Source organism: Hoplias malabaricus, chromosome X2, assembly GCF_029633855.1.
Source record: "Hoplias malabaricus isolate fHopMal1 chromosome X2, fHopMal1.hap1, whole genome shotgun sequence".
Lineage (NCBI taxonomy): Eukaryota > Metazoa > Chordata > Actinopteri > Characiformes > Erythrinidae > Hoplias > Hoplias malabaricus.
Window position 1 is genome coordinate 55255699 of NC_089819.1, and position 17931 is coordinate 55273629.

Genomic DNA, 17931 nt, shown 5'->3' on the forward strand with positions numbered 1-17931 from the left:
CCCAGTGCTGTATATGAGTGCGCTACAATGTCGTGAAAGTACATCATCCAGCCCGTTACAGTGAGGAGTCAGGAACTAGCAAAAACCACCAAGATAGTTTCAAATAAGAAGCCAAATTCAGCCTGAGTGTGTAGTTTTGCGTTATGTCACTTCAGTTTCAGTAAATTCAAATTCAGCAATAAATTAAAACACTTTACTACATACGTGGACTTCTGCCAGTTGCCAGATTCTTCCACCTTCAACCAGCAAGTGATTTATCGCATAGTTAAGTTGGTCTGAGATGGGAGCGTGATGCTTCAGTAAGGAACGTATCCACTTGCACTTTTCCCACTGCATTTCACTGTAGCGTATCTCTCTGCTCACCACATGTGGGCGTTTGTGATGGTTCTGTCAGTTATTTAGTTTTTATTACTTATAATTATGTTTATTAATAGAAATAATAGCTGCATGGGCAGTTTTCCCGTTAGCACAATGCTAATTAGAGTGTTATAAGCTGTTATTTGTTATGCTACATGCTAGCTAAATTAGCTTCCTGTCTCTGGTGCAGAACTAAGCCGCAGACTTCAGACCCCACTTTTAAATGCAGGGCAAATTTGGTCTTTCTTTTTAAGGAAGCGGTGTAGTTTACAAACTGTTACATTACATTACATCAGTGAGTGTTGTGTAGTTTGTGTGGTTGTTTGGTTGTTTGGTGTAGCTCAGTTTTGTGGATGAATAGCTGAAGTGTTTTTTTTGCTGTACCTCTGTTAGTTTTATTTTCCTGTCTTGACTCCACCCTGTTTGGTTTGGTTTGGTTGACATTCACATGTTTTTTAGCTTCGCAAATCCTCACCCCGTGTGCTAAACCACCTTGTAACATTCCCATGGTTTTCCTAAGGTTTTCCCATCGTCAGATTCTAATAGAATGCATCAACCAAGGGTTCAGAACATTAGTGAACATTAAAATACCTCAGCAGCTGTGATTTTATTATTGGAATATGGGAATAAATCTGAGAGTGACCTGAGAGAGGGAGGAGAGCTGCAGCAGGGTTTAAATTCCCACAGCACGTTTGTCATTCAGACGCAGTGAGGCGTTCCTGATAAACTCCAGTTCCCAGAGGAGCAAACCTGCGAATACTAATGACTCTAAACCTTCGTTTAGATGTAGATTTAAATGTGTCACGCCGCAGAAGCAGCAGCCTTTGGACAGCTCCAGTACAAGCTTATTTTTGTGGTGGCTAAAAGAAGGCGCCGTGAGATCTGTCGAGAGCTTAGCTGCTAACTCCTGCAGCTAAGAGTCTGAGAGGTTGGATGATATTGGACTTTAAGGCTGTGGAGTTGATGTATTTAAAATAAATACTCCAAAGATTTTCAGCCTTATCTCTGTCTACGACATTTGTTCATACGTAATTAAATATGTAAAGCCTTCAGTTCAGCTCCTGAAGTCCTAAACAACAGGAAAACTCCCTTCGCTGTATCTGCCTGGATACCACGGGAGGAACATGTGACATTTTATGATATTTACCTTTTTTTCTTCCAAAATAAAAGCAATAGAACATTGAAAAATGATTCTATTCTAATATTTCAAATAAAATTAAAGTAGAAATGGCATAAATATGTAATGTACAGATGCAGCAGGTAGAAAAGCCGTGCGGTGAGTGAGCAGTGACCCGCAGGATGTGTTAAAGTTAATGCAAACAGTGTAATCCCTATGTAAACACACATAAATCTGTCCTGTTGAGCCTGGACGGAGCTGTGTGAGTGTTAACCCCTGTGGGATGATGTGTTTCTGTTCACCAGGTCTGTTGTGCGTCTTGCTGCCAGTCTCTTAAGTAAGCTAGTGGACAGCCTGGCGCCCAGTATTACTAGCATTTTAGTGCATGGCAAACAGGTAAGTGGGACCAAAACCGTCAGGAGCCAAAACTTCCAACAGAATCAAGCTCTAGAAACTCGACTTTTAAGCCACTAAAGACATTTTAATGTTCACTGATCATGCGTGTGTCTTCCATTCCTCATTCTAAGCTCCTCCTACTGTTTCTGTCTGTAGCTAAACTGATTCAGACTGATAGCATGCTTCACTGCTAGCTTGCCGAACCAATGCAGCTAAGCGCTAACGTTGACTAAGCAGCTAACACAGCTGATCACCAGCGCAGATTTATAGCGCTGCTCGCTGTTTCTGATGTACATTTGTGGATTGGACACTCCCTGGCCACGTTATCAGATAGAGTTCATCGTCTGTTGAGGCTTCTTTCGAGTGGTGTTCATTTTATGGGAAAAACAAGCGTTTTAGAGTTAAAATTTGTAATGGAGCGTGAATTGGATGAGTTGTGATGTCAGAATCATTCCCGTACTGGTAGAATACCAAAGTACAACTCCTGCATTTACTGCGATCTTAGACATTTAATACATCATTGCTGTCCAAGTAAAATAAATAAATATATATATATATATATATATCTCCAAAATAGTCATTTACAGGGGAGGGTTGGTTTGTTCGTCATGAGATTTTTACACAGTGTGAAGAATAGCTGCTGTGTTCAAGCGATGATGCAGTAACTAAACCTCCACAAACACAGAGAGAGATGTTTTTCTTTGGACAGTGATGGTGTATGTGAATGTTTGTTAAATAGTTGTCCATTTTAAGGCAGTGTCATAATCCTTCACTGTGGTGGTGCTAAGAACCAGACACTCATTCATTCATTCATCTTCTGTAAGCACTTCATCATAGGGTGCAAGGCAGGAACACACACGGGGTTAACACAGCACCATCACACACTCACTGTCACTCACTCACACCTGTGGATAATAACACACACTCACCCAGTCACTCACACACTCACCCAGTCACTCACACACTCACACCTGTGGATAATAACACACTCACTCAGTCACTCACACACTCACACCTGTGGATAATAACACACACTCACACAATCACCCAGTCACTCACACAATCACCCAGTCACTCACACACACTCACACCTGTGGATAATAACACACACTCACCCAGTCACTCACACCTGAGGATAATAACACACACTCACCAAGTCACTCACACACTCACCCAGTCACTCACACCTGTGGATAATAACACACAATCACCCAGTCACTCACACACTCACCCAGTCACTCACACCTGTGGATAATAACACACAATCACCCAGTCACTCACACAATCACCCAGTCACTCACACTCACACCTGTGGATAATAACACACAATCACCCAGTCACTCACACACACTCACACCTGTGGATAATAATACACACTCACCCAGTCACTCACACCTGAGGATAATAACACACACTCACCCAGTCACTCACACACACTCACATGTGTGGACAGTTTCACACACTCACCCAGTCACTCACACCTGTGTATAATAGCACACACTCACCAAGTCACTCACACACACTCACACCTGTGGATAATAACACACAATCACCCAGTCACTCACAAAATCACCCAGTCACTCACACACTCACCCAGTCACTCACACCTGTGGATAATAACACACACTCACACAATCACCCAGTCACTCACACAATCACCCAGTCACTCACACACACTCACACCTGTGGATAATAATACACACTCACCCAGTCACTCACACCTGAGGATAATAACACACACTCACCAAGTCACTCACACACTCACCCAGTCACTCACACCTGTGGATAATAACACACAATCACCCAGTCACTCACACAATCACCCAGTCACTCACACAATCACCCAGTCACTCACACTCACACCTGTGGATAATAACACACAATCACCCAGTCACTCACAAAATCACCCAGTCACTCACACACACTCACACCTGTGGATAATAATACACACTCACCCAGTCACTCACACCTGAGGATAATAACACACACTCACCCAGTCACTCACACACACTCACATGTTTGGACAGTTTCACACACTCACCCAGTCACTCACACCTGTGTATAATAGCACACACTCACCAAGTCACTCACACACTCACACCTGTGGATAATAACACACACTCACACCTGTGGATATTAACACACACTCACGCAGTCACACACACACACACACACACACACTCACCCAGTCACTCACACACTAACACCTGGGGACAATATCACATACTCACACTCAGCCACTCACACTCACACAGTCACACACACACCTTTGGTCAATTTCACACACACACACACACACAGTCACTCACACAGAGACGTCTGGTTCCATTCACCCCCACTGTGAAGAAATCTGAGCTTCTACAATGAACCACTTCATAAAAAGCCACTCTGAATGACTCATGGAGCTTAATATTTGGGCAGCAACAGATAGAACAGTAAACAATGAAGCTCCAAAGTGCTCCTGTATGAGGAGTGTTTCTGATATAATGGCCAGTGAGTGTAGGTACAAGATAGGTGTTTATAATTAAGCTCAGAGTACAGGCGTTGTTACTCTAAGCTACGTATAATATACATCCGTCCCGGTGTGTTCCGTGCTTCCCTTCTTTTGGCTGCAGCTCGTTGTTATTCTTATGTTTAATAATATTCCTCAGATTAATTGGATTGTAAAGCCTCTGAATGCAGCCCCCCACCTCACACACACGCACACACACACACACCCATAAACTTGTCATGATTCATTAGACCGCATCTCCAGGTGGAATACATCTGCATATAGATTGTATTCTGGAGACCTAGTTTAATACATTAGTTGCAAAATTATATTTATTTCAGCAAAAACAGGTCACTCCACGTGGGGACTATGAGCTCAAAAGTTTGTCGACACCTCTTACACTTTATAAGGCTTAGAAGAGCTATGAAAATGAAATGGGATGATCTGGAGCAGCTGCACAAGAGCCTAAGGTCACCATGCTCAATGCCAGGTGTCGGCTGGAGGAGTGTAAAGCCATCATTGGAGTATAGCTTCTGAGGAGTGATGGAGCTCCATCCAGTGTCTTTGGGATGAGTTCGAAAGGGGTTTATGATCCATGACTACTCACCCCACGTCTGTACCTGACCTCAGTAAAGTTCACACGGCCGAATGCCATCAGATCATCACAGCAATGTCCCAGTATCTAGTCTAAAGCCCTTCCCAGAGGAGGTGGTTTAAAGAGAGCAGCACATTTTGTCCTAAAGAGTGATGTTGCAGGAGGAAAACGCCGTCACAGTGCAGTCGGATAGAGACGGACAGCTGTGCTGACACATGGGAAACACACACACATCTGGGACGGAGACCAGGTTTTAGGTGCAGTTCTACTTTAAATGGCTCTGTGGGTCATCGTTGATTCCTGCTGATTTCTTCTGTTATTGGAATTATCTTGTCATTGTATTTCACTGAAGACAGACTCAGATTCTGTTTAATTTATTTATTGAAGTAGCTTTAGAATATGTTCTATTTGACTTTGTCTGATTAAAGATTAGATTATTGTGTAAATAAATAAATAAATAAATATATAGTTCATTATCTGTAACCGGTTCATCATACTCAGGGTCATAGAATCATTTGGCACAAGGCAAGAACACGTGTCTAAAACTGTCCTCAGCTCTGTGTGTGTGTGAATGAGTGAGAGAAACTCAGCTGTGAGTGAGTGAGTGAGTGAGTGAGTGAGTGAGTGAGTGAGTGAGTGAGTGAGTGAGTGAGTGAGTGAGTGAGTGAAACTCAGCTGTGAGTGAGTGAGTGAGAAACTCAGCAGTGAGTGAGTGAGTGAGTGAGTGAGTGAAACTCAGCTGTGAGTGAGTGAGTGTGTAAGTGACTGGGTGACTGTGTGAAATGTCCATGTGACTGACTGACTGACTAGATGAGTGATTCATTCATTCATTCATTCTCTGCCCAGTGTGTTGTTGCCTTACCCACAGTGATTCTGGGTGGGCTGTGGACCCACTGTGACCCTGATCAAAATGAATCGCTAACAGATGAATGGGTGAATGTAAAAGTGATAAAATGAAAGAAAGTAGAGTTTAAAAAGAAAAACCTTACAATGACCTTCAAATCAAGCCCCGCCCTGTTGCATTGTTTAGAGCATTAGAGAGGCATTGTTTTGAGACTGCGTGTGAAGACACGTCTTCAGTGATTTTTCAGAGCTGTTGTGGAACGTACCCCTTGTTTCCAGGTGACTCTGGGTCTGTTTGGACACGATGAGGAGGTGATCTCGAACCCTCTGTCTCCAGGGGTCATTAAAGACATTATCTACAGTAAGTGCAGTCCACACGGAGAGAGAGAAGCCGTGCTCCATCAGGAGCTGGTGATCCACATCGGCTGGATCATCTCCAACAACCCAGAGCTGTTCAACGGGATGCTGAAGATCCGCATCGGGTACACACACACACACACACACACACACACACACTAATATACACTCCTCCGATAAAACTTAAAGTTACTGCCTTGTTTCTACAATCATTGTCTGTTTTATTAGCTCCACAGTTGCTCTTTGTAGTTTGGAACCTACAGACAGTTATAGATCAGAGCTACTGTCTCTGACTCTACATCTACAAGGTGGACCAACGAGGGAGGAGTGTCTCACAGAGTGGACAGAGAGTGGACACAGGTTTTAAAAACTCCAGCAGCACTGCTGTGTCTGATCCACTCTACACCAGCACAACACACACTAACACACCACCACCACGTCAGTGTCACTGCAGCGCTGAGAATGATCCACCACCACATCACACCTGCTCTGTGGGGGTCCTGAGCGCTGGAGAACAGGGGGGGAAGCGGGGTAATAAAGTATGCAGAGCAACAGATGGACTACGTTCTGTAACTCTAGACCTACAAAGTGCTCCTGTGTGGTCAGTGGAGCTGAGAGAATGGACAGTGAGAAACAATAAGAAGTTAATTTACTGGTTTCTGATGTTCTTTTGGCCGTGGACTGTGTTTTAACATGAACGCTGTGGTAGTTATTGTTTTCATGTTTGTGCTGGTTCTGGTTCTGGTTCAGGTGGATCGTCCAGGCCATGAAACACGAGCTGCAGATACGAGCAGGGGACATGCGCCCCCAGGACATCTACCAAATGTCCCCCAGCGATGTCAAACAGCTGCTGCTTGATGTTCTCCAGCCCCAGCAGACCGGCAGGTACACACACACACACACACACACCTCTGTTTCCATAGATACCCACAGCTCTCAGTCTTCGTTCCCACATGATTAACATTTAAATGTCATATGGAGAGTAATTTGATTTCGTTTCTTTATTTTTTTAAAGGCTACGGAGGTTAATTATTAATTTCCCATAACAATTATTGGATGGACCTCTTTTTTTTGCCAATTTCATACACACTGTAATGTAATTTCACTGTATGTATTAATCTCTGTTTAATTTACTGGCTCCTGTTCAATCTCCCATTTATTTAACAGTGAGACTGCAGGCCTGTGTACTTCAGCATTGATTTTAAACTGCGTTCTGAATGTTCTGTAGCGGTTCTGAGCTGGTTTTCCTCCTCAGGTCATGGCTGAACCGAAGGCAGATCGACGGCTCTCTGAACCGCACACCGCTGGGTTTTTATGATCGTGTGTGGCAGATTCTGGAAAGAACTCGTAACGGCATCAAGGTGGCCGGCCTTCACTTGCCCCAGGTGAACTCATTCATTCATTCATTATCTGTAACCGCTTATCCTATTCAGGGTCACGGTGGGTCCAGAGCCTACCTGGAATCATTGAATACACCCTGGAGGGGGCACCAGTCCTTCACAGGGCAACACACACTCACACATTCACTCACTCACACCTACGGACACTTTTTGAGTCACCAATCCACCTACCAACGTGTGTTTGGACCGTGGGAAGAAACCGGAGCACCCAGAGGAAACCCACGCAGACACGGGGAGAACACACCACACTCCTCACAGACAGTCACCCGGAGGAAACCCACGCGGACACAGGGAGAACACACCACACTCCTCACAGACAGTCACCTGGAGGAAACCCACACAGACACAGGGAGAACACACCACACTCCTCACAGACAGTCACCCGGAGGAAACCCACGCGGACACGGGGAGAACACACCACACTCCTCACAGACAATCACCCGGAGTGGGAATCGAACCCACAACCTCAAGGTCCCTGGAGCTGTGTTACTGCGACACTAACCTGCTGCGCCACCGTGCCGCCCTCAGGTGAACTCATCATCCATTTAATAAACACCTCTTTAGGTCCGTGAGGTCACTGGATATTTAATCAGAGCAAAGAACACCTCGGCCTCGGCGCCGTGAGCCTTTTGTGGCGTTTGCGGGTTCAAAACCTACACATTCTACTGCTCTGTTCTTCATGAGGCTGTTGCTCAAGCCTAAAGGTTCAGAATGCACTTCTGTATGATCATGTATTATCAAAATGTCTCCTGTTCAACGCATGTGTTCAGTTAATGTGGAGTCCACCAAAGCACACACTGTGAAACAAGAACACACAGTCAGTTTTCCGTGGGCTGAAAACAGTCAGAAAACATGGGATAAAACGAATCGTTCTGATTCTGCTCCGTTTTAGACTTTAGAATTGACCCGCCCCCTCGTCCGAGTTTGTCCAATCACAGCGCTGGACCAGCGTTGCTGTGAGAGCGCAAAGACGAGGTTAGACGCGGCGAAACGAACACAACGAGAACTGAGTAGAGACGGAGAAGAAAGAGAACCGAGCGAAAACGGCTAAAAACTCACTGCTGTGCGCTCGGGGTCGGGGTGAACAGCGAGCGGCTCATTATCATTTAAAGGAACAGGTGCTGAAAGGGGGCGTTCTGAACAGGGGCTGTTTACACAGGGGGAGAACACTGCTGTGGGGTTTGGACCAAAGCAGGTCACAGACGTTTCATTTAGAAACAGAACTGCGTTCCTGTGGAGACGAGGGAGATTATATCCTGTAAAAAGATGTTTTTTGTAGTAAATCATTATTTGCTGTTTACCTACAACACATGTAATTTAAAGCACTAATTTAGAAAAAATGTTCTTTGGAAGAAGTATATACACATACACAACACACACACACACACACACACACACACACAACAAACACACACACTGTGATGACTATTTTAAGCCTCCACTGTTTTTTGTTGTGTCTGCGTTGGAGCTGGTAACTGAATGTGTTTTCTTGTCTCTCTTTAGCAACCCACTCTGTCTGATATGACCATGTACGAGATGAACTTCTCTCTCCTGGTGGAGGACACACTGAAGAACATCGTGCTTCCTGAGTACAGACAGATCATCGTGGAGGTGAGTGTGTACACAGTAAAAAACGTGAGATATGAACTGTACAAATGGCTACAGTAGCTACAAAAGACGTATTTGTGCAGAACTCCTCGGTGTGGGCTCCTTTCTGAACATTTTCTGTTGATGTTTCTCATGATCTGAGCTTTTCTGGTGTGTTCTGTGTCCAGCTGCTGATGGTGGTGTCCATCGTGTTGGAGAGGAACCCGGAGCTGGAGTTCCAGGAGACGGTGGATCTGGATCATTTGGTTAAAGAGGCTTTCGCTGATTTCCAGAAGGACCGCGGCCGACCGGAGAGAGCTGACAACAAGGTGAGGTTATTCTTTCATTACAACAGAGAGGAATAATCACTGCTGTTAGCTTAATGAATATAAGTGTGTGTGTGTGTGTGTGTGTGTGTGTGTGTCTACAAATACACTGTGTACAAATTTCATGATGAATAGACCAATAGAAATGACTTGGAATACAAAGAAGGTTTTTTTCTTCTTCTGCAGAGACGTTTTTGATTGGACAGCGATGATATAATATTAAAAACACGTATCTAATACTGTAACTTCTCAGGAACAGGAAAAGACTGTATTTCTCTGAAGGTAACAGTAAAAATAAACCACAGATAACGCCATTTACACCCAGTACAGCTCAGAAATGTAAAAATATCTTTATTGGGAGCGTGTCCAAAAGTTTCACGTGTAAAATGGACGTGTGTTTTGTAAACAGTAAATATTCACAAACACAGATCCACGTCCACCTCCGTGTGACCACAGCCCTGCAGCGTATTCTCCTCCAGCACCGGCCCCCCAGTGTCTCAGCGAAAGCAGAGTGTATCATCACTGAACTACATCCACATCAGCGTGTTTAACCCATGGCTAAATTGGAGCAGCCTGGTGGCCAATCTTCATTAACTCCACACTGCACCAGTAAGACCATGTGCATCCAATGGTTCAAACACTGTGTCCTGAAGGCGGTGCCGTGTATCAGGACGACAATGCACCAATACACACAGCGAGACTGGTGAAAGACTGGTTTGATGAACATGAAAGTGAAGTTGAACATCTCCCATGGCCTGCACAGTCACCAGATCTAAATATTATTGAGCCACTTTGGGGTGTTGTGGAGGAGCGAGTCAGGAAACGTTTTCCTCCACCAGCATCACGTAGAGACCTGGCCACTATCCTGCAAGAAGAATGGCTTCAAATCCCTCTGACCACTGTGCAGGACTTGTGTATGTCATTCCCAAGACGAACTGACGCTGTATCGGCCGCAAAAGGAGGCCCTACACCACACTAATAAATTACTGTGGTCTAAAACCAGGTGTTTCACTTTCATTGTCCAGCCCCTGTATATCCAGTATACATTTAATAATGTTGTGTTTCCTCTGTAGGAGGACATGGAGTTATTCTATAACACCCCTCCTCTGGGAAAGATGGGCACGTCCAGTTATCTGACTAAAGCTGTGATGATCCAACTGCTGCAGGGAGAAGTGAAGCCCAGCAAAGATGACCCCTGCTCTGTCAGCTAAACACTGGACTGACTCTCTCTCTTTCTCTCTCTCTCTCTCTGTAAAAAAGCCCACCTCTGTCCTCTAAGACTACCACTCTCAGCTAAATCCGTCCAGCGTAGGATTCCATTCCGTGGTTAGATACGTTTCCTCTCTTGGCCTCGGACAAACGAATATGAACTCTTACATCTATTTTTAAATCTCATGTTCTGTGACCTCCCACCTTTCACTTTTCTTACTGTAGGTTTATTTTTTTTGTTGTTTACAGCAGCAGAACACAGCGGTTTCTTTTCTTAGCGTTTTCCTCAAACGCCGGGTCCTGAGTTTGTAGTTAAAGGAGCAGTCAGTCATATTTCTGGGGGGTTATATATATTTACAGTCAAAAAGAAGGAAGCGTCACATTAACTCCATAAAGTCCAGCTCACACAGGATGAGGAAATAGACTGCTTTCTAGTCCCTGAACGAACCCGTTTATAATCCATGGAGTGGGTCGTCCAGTTGAGGCAGCTATTGATGCTTTTCCGCTGCATGGTCCCTACTCTACTCGACTGTACTCGGCTCACTCTACGCCATCTGTTGTAATAACAGTAAATAACTGTGTTGTAGAATCATTAATATGAATTGTCTTCACAGATAATGCAGCCTTTGATGTTATGACAGTCGACATCGAGCCTCATAAGTGTTTATAAATGTTTATTCCGACAAGCGTCACGCCGTTTCACCTCAGTCAGTGTTAGGACGTTAATACGGCTTTATTTACTATATCTGCACAATCGTAGGTCTGTTGTCATGTAGCGCTACGACCACAGCTCTGTAATAAAGCGGTACCTAGTTTTACAGCGCACTCAGAGAGAGAGAGAGATGCAGAGTAATCAGAGCATATACGATTAATGAGTTTCATATATACACCATTCATCCAAAACATTAAAGCCACCTCCTAGTTTCTACACTCACTGTTTATTTCATTCATACCCCCTTTTCCCCCCGTTCTTCAGCGCTCAGGACCCCCACAGAGCAGGTGTGATGTGGTGGTGGATCATTCTCAGCGCTGCAGTGACACTGACGTGGTGGTGGTGTGTTAGTGTGTGTGGTGCTGGTGTAGAGTGGATCAGACACAGCAGTGCTGCTGGAGTTTTTAAACCCTGTGTCCACTCTCTGTCCACTCTGTGAGACACTCCTCCCTCGTTGGTCCACCTTGTAGATGTAGAGTCAGAGACAGTAGCTCATCTGTCGCTGCACAGTGTGTGTCGCTCGTCCTCTAGTCCTTCATCAGTGACACAGGACGCTGTCGGCTGGATGTTTTTGGTCGGTGGACTGTTCTCAGTCCAGACACTGAGGGGTTTAAAAACTCCAGCAGCACTGCTGTGTCTGATCCACTCTACACCAGCACAACACACACTGCTTCTCTTGTGTGGTCAGTGGAGCTGAGGGAATGGACAGTGATGGGTGTATATTCAGTAGATGTGTAACCCATTGTGAGTAGGTAATGTATTATATTCTCAGTGAGTGTAAGCCGCCTGACTCCAGCAGCGCTCGGTTTTAGCTCGCTCCTGCTGTATCCGCATGTTTCTTGTCGTGTACGGAGTGATGCTGCTGTAGGAAATGCAGTTTCTGTAGAAAAGGAATGATAAGCTGTGTGTTTGAACTGTATTCACAGGAGCCCTTTTGGGAAAAGGGGGGGGGGGGGGGGCGGTGAGGTAGAAAAGTAAGGAAAGGGTGCGGTACGTTTGCGTTGAAAAGGTTTGGGGTCGTCTTCCTGCTGCACGGGTCCTCAATTAGTCGACTCTTTCCCGTAGAAGAATAGAGCGGAAAGCTCCACTGAAATGTATTCATACTGAGTGTGTGTGTGTGTGTGTGTGTGTGTGTGTGTGTGTGTGTGTTTGACATTTTCTCCTGGCAGAACTACCTTTTTTTCTTTTTTTTTGGAAGCAATTTAATGTAGAAGAAGGAATAAATACGAAGTGTGAACCTGCTGCAGTTTTCTCATGTTTTTTTTTAAAGGGCAGACTCTCTTCCCCCACTTTGACGGATAAAGACAAAGTGAACATCAATTAAACATCAAAGAGCCTCTTTATTTGAACACACTTTCTTCTGAAATGAAGGGTATTCACAGAGAGTTTTTTCTTCTTCGCTGCAGTGTCAGCTCCTGCTCTTCTGGGAGGGCTTTACACTACGCGCTGGAACACTGCTGTAAGGGTCTGATGGCACACGAGCGTTATTGTGGTCAGGTGCTGGGGCTGGATGATCGGTTCTGGAACACAGAAACAACCCCAACCTCCACAGGTGTCGAATGGAGCTGCATCACTCCAGAGGACACGGTTCTGCCCCTAGCCCAGTGCTGATGTGGTTTATTGCCCTGTAGCCCACGCTTGGCATTGAGCGTACGGCTCTGAGGTTGATGTGAGGCTGTTCCTGAGGATGACATTTCATTTAATGATTTATTTAAATAGATTGTGCAAAGTATTAATATTCTTTCCAGCGTTTGTGTTAGCAACACCTTAGCAACCACCAGGGATTGTACAGTGCTGTGGTTTACAAACAGTTACTGCAGCGCCCCCTGTTGTAGAAAAGAATATATTCAACCCACTCCCCCCACACCACCATCGTGAAACACACACACACACACACACACAGGGACTATGCCTTAGTAAGCACTAGATTTATCAACAAACACCAAATAATAATAGTGTTATTAATATTAATTAGTCGCAGTGCTGTATCATATCACACTTGTAGCTCATCATCAGATGCAAAATTGTGAAGTGACAATAGATAAAGAATCTTATCAACAAACTTGTGTTACCATAGCAACCATTCAGCAATACCATTAGAACCACCTGGAAAACTATACCAACTGGTTAGCAGCACCCAGGTAACCACCAGTGTTACCATGGCAACCACTCAGCAACACCCTAGAAATCACCAATTACCAGTTTATAATCATAAATATAATAATAATGTGCTTTAGCTGAGTGTAGCTTGTCTCCAGATGCTGAAAGTGTTAAAAGCTCTGGTAAAGTCAGTATTATATATAATATTTTTTCTTGCATTAGTGAATAAATTAAATAAACACAGGTGGAGAAGTGTGTGAAGCATCAAAGGTGCTGTTGTTATTCGAGTGTGTGTTTAACGCAGAGTATTACATCCTGTAGATCGTCTGTGGGTTTCCTCCAGGTGCTCGGGTTCCCTCCCGCAGTCCAAACACAAGTTCGTAGGTGGAGTGACGGTGTGAAACTGTCCACAAATGTGTGTGTGTGTGAGTGACTGGGTGAGTGTGAGAAATGATACACTGGTGCGAGTGTGTGTGAGTGACTGGGTGAGTGTGTGGAGTGGTCCACAGGTGTGAGTGACTGGGTGAGAGTGTTAAATGGTCCAGAGGTGTGTGTGAGTGACAGGGTGAGTGTGTGTGAGTGACTGGGTGAGTGTGTGTGAGTGACAGGGTGAGTGTGTTAAATGGTCCAGAGGTGTGTGTGAGTGACAGGGTGAGTGTGTGTGAGTGACTGGGTGAGTGTGTGTGAGTGACAGGGTGAGTGTGTTAAATGGTCCAGAGGTGTGTGAGAGTGACAGGGTGAGTGTGTGTGAGTGACTGGGTGAGTGTGTGTGAGTGACAGGGTGAGTGTGTTAAATGGTCCAGAGGTGTGTGAGAGTGACAGGGTGAGTGTGTGTGAGTGACTGGGTGAGTGTGTAATGTCTTGTCCAGGGTGTGTTCTTGCTGTGAACCCAGTGATTCTGAGAGTCCTACAGAAGATGAATAAGGAATAAATGAATTAGTTTCTGTGTCAAATGACAGTGTGGAAATGAATGCTTTTAGACTGCATTATGCTCCTTAAATATTTAAATGAATTCTGTTCTGATTGGCTATCCTTTATGGTCCAGACTACAGCACTCTTTATAACAGCAGTATGAAATGGCGGGGCTATGATAAATAAGTAAATACAGGTTAGGGTTAGGGCAGTCTCTCTCTGGAGGGAGAGTCAGGTATCTTTCACCACTTAATGCCTACAACTGCAGGAAAAGGAAACATAAACGTCCCGCAAAAGAACCAGTCTGCCATTTTGGAGGCAGTGTTTGATTCACGTCGGACCAGTACCAGAGCCAGTATAAAATAATACACGGATGTACAGAGAGCCAATCAAAATGCAGCTGGTAGAATCCTGACAGTGAGGCCAGATTAACACGCTGTTTGTGGGCGGAGCCTCTGTGTCTGAGACTATAGGGGTAGGGTGACAGATAGTGAAAATAACATAGGAATGCTTAGTAGCACCCAAGCAACCAGCTGGAACACCATAGCCCCACCAAACAGCATCATACGGACCATACCAGTGAACTCAATACACATTTATATCATAAATATGGTGTGAAAAGAGTTTAAAAACAATATCCTACATCAAGACCTTGTTTAAAAAAAAAGGACATAAGGAAAATGTACCAAATGTGCTCTTTAAAATCAGACATCCCTCATGAATTTCCCAGAATTAAACTAAAAGAACGGCGTCCTCCATCGCGCTGGAGAAATGAATGAGGGTCTGAAGACGATGCCGTGAGGTTGCCAGATTTAATGTAATCAAGCTGTCATCTTTCTTTTTGTGTTATCTCACAACGGACCATTAAACCCTAACAGAACGTATCTAAACGAACGAGGGCTGCCGATTTGCTCTGGGGATAAGTCAGGACGTATTCCGGGGAGACGCGAGAGGCAATAAAGAGTCTAATGTTTTCCCTTAAAGGACCCCTCATAAAAGTTAACAGGGCTTTAAAGTCAAAGCCTGTCTGCCACCGGCAGCACTGAAGCGGTTCCTAATAGCCGATCTGTCTGGAACATTAGGCAATGACTGGCAGTGGCGCTTCTATCTCGCTCTGCTCTCGGTCGTCCCGCAGTTTCGGCGCGGCGGGGGCTCTGAAGGTCACCTAGAAACAGCAGGACACGCAAGTGACAAGGCTGTTGTCACATTTATCTCTTTGACACATTGGCAGCCAATAAAAGCTCAGGGGAAGCTCGGGAAAGACACGGCTTCTCACTGTAGCTCAGATATTCGGCCTCTTTATAGGAAACCCCTGCCTTGTGGCGCACAATGCACAGGCTACACTTTTCAGTTATACGCCCTTAGTGTTCCTATAAGGTTAATGTTTCTAATAAAGTGGTGAGGGAGTTTATATCAACGGCAACTGATTCTAATAAAGTGGCCAGTGGGCGGCAGGTAGTGTCTCTGTCACAGCTCCAGGGTCCTGGAGGTTGTGGGTTAGAGTCCCGCTCTGAGTGACTGTCTGTGAGGAGTGTGATGTGTTCTCCCTGTGTCTGCGTGGGTGGCCAGTGGAAGAAAAGGAGGTGTTTTTAATAAAATGGCCAGTGACTGGAGCAGGCAGCAGACGGAGGTAGAAGGGGTCATTTATAATAAAGTGAAAGTATAAGTGATGAAGTGATGTGTTTCTAATGAAGTGGACACTGAGTGAAAGTGTTTGAGGAGGAGGAGGAAGGGGCGGGGGGTCTGATAAAGTGGCCAGTGACTGGACGTAAATAGGAGGTGTTTCTAATGAAGAGTGGTCAGTGAGTGGAAGTAAATGGACCATGTTTCTAAAAGAGTGGCCTAAGCACGTCAATTAAACTGTGTGGAGGTAGAGGGGGGTGTTTCTAATGAAGTGGCTGGTGAGTGGAGGGAGGAGGGAGGGAGGGTTCTAATAAAGCGTCCACTCAGAGTAACTGTAATAAGAGTAAATCAGTCCTGTTTCACTGGAGTGGAGTAATGAAGACCTCCAGGAGACGGGACTGAAGTTTATTCTTTATTCAGCAGCAGGGGCTCTGAGCCACAGCCATGAATCTTCATCCCACAGAGAGTCACAGCTCCTGCACCGCACCTTAAAATCAATTCTGTATTTGTGGTGGAAATCAGCTCCATTACAAAGTGCAGAGCGGTGCAGCAGGGTTTTTTTAATGTCCTTAACAAACCCAGCCCGAGTCTCGGGGCTTTCTCTCAGAGCCCCGTCTTCGAGGAGTTTCTGATAACACCATGCTGCTGGCTTTAAATTGTTCTTCTGGCCGTTCCCTGCTCTCATCCACGGCCCGGACGCTGGACATGAATTCTGAGGAGCAAAGAGGAGCAGCTTGGTAAAGACTGTTCAACAAAAGGGTGTGGATAATAGGAGCACAGCAGGGAACACTACACAGTCAGAGAATGATTTCTGGGAACTACAACACATCTGTCATAGTTCATTAGTTCATTTCATGTAGGAGACTTGTCCACAGGTGAGTGTGAGTGACTGGGTGAGTATGTGACACTGTCCACAGGTGTGAGTGTGTGAATGACTGGGTGTGTGTGTGAGTGACTGGGTGAGTGTGTGAAACTGTCCACATGTGTGAGTGACTGGGTGAGTGTGTGAGTGACTGGGTGAGTGTGTGAGTGACTGGGTGAGTGTGTGAAACTGTCCACAGGTGTGAGTGTGTGAGTGCATGAGTGACTGGGTGAATGTGTGAAACTGTTCACAGGTGTGAGTGACAGTGAGTGTGTGAGTGACTGGGTGAGTATGTGACACTGTCCACAGGTGTGAGTGTGTGAGTGACTGGGTAAGTGTGTGGTGCTCTGTCCTGGGTGTGTTCCAGCCTTGCCCTCAGTAATTCTGTGTGGGCTCCTGACCCCCCTCCCCCCCCCCCCCCCCCCCCCGATCCATGATCAGGATGAATTCGGAGACGACTGAATTAATCAAATCTATAGAGGTTTTAAAGGATTTACGCTGCCTTCAGAAACCAACCAAACAGTGGAACCTCAGCAGCTCGTGGAGATGAACAGAAGTGACTTTAATTAGCACCAAAGAAAGCTTAAGCTTAGCCTTAAACTTAAGAGAAACATTGTGAGTGGTAAAAGTCATGTCTGTGAAGCCAGCTGTGAAGATTTGGCTGTGGTTAGCCTTAAATAGATCGTGTTAGCATGCTAATCATCGAGTGTATTCAGTACACACTCTGTTCCTGTCCAATCTAAAATCAAATTTTTGTAGCTAATCATCCGCAGGTGGGTTACTGGTGTCAGATCGCGGTGCCAGCTTCAATTGGAAGGGAATTTGTGGGAAATAAAAGACTCTGGCACAGCTCAGAGCCAAGAAAACCCTGCTCCCTGACTTACCTTCTGGCACAACGTACTTCCACTGTTTTCGTACTCAACACTCCCTTTCTGTCCCAGATGCTTCTTGTTGACTGCAGGCAGCTTGCACAGGTGTTTCTTTAGAGCTGTAACCAATCCACCACCCACCCACACAGGTGACTATAACAGAGCTTTATTACAT

The 17931-nt window shown here is 45.2% G+C and overlaps 1 protein-coding gene across 1 annotated transcript in view; it reads left to right on the top strand.

The window, feature by feature from the left end:
• The window catches only part of LOC136677428 (phosphorylase b kinase regulatory subunit beta-like), a 30604-nt gene extending 18021 nt beyond the window's left edge, over positions 1-12583 (top strand). Inside the window, exons 11-16 of the mRNA XM_066654943.1 lie at positions 6079-6281; positions 6907-7041; positions 7412-7541; positions 9060-9167; positions 9332-9472; positions 10543-12583. Of these exons, the coding sequence (XP_066511040.1) occupies positions 6079-6281; positions 6907-7041; positions 7412-7541; positions 9060-9167; positions 9332-9472; positions 10543-10680 (855 nt within the window). The 3' untranslated portion in view covers positions 10681-12583. The remainder of the gene's footprint in view (positions 1-6078; positions 6282-6906; positions 7042-7411; positions 7542-9059; positions 9168-9331; positions 9473-10542) is intronic.
• The last annotated feature ends 5348 nt before the right edge of the window (positions 12584-17931 follow it).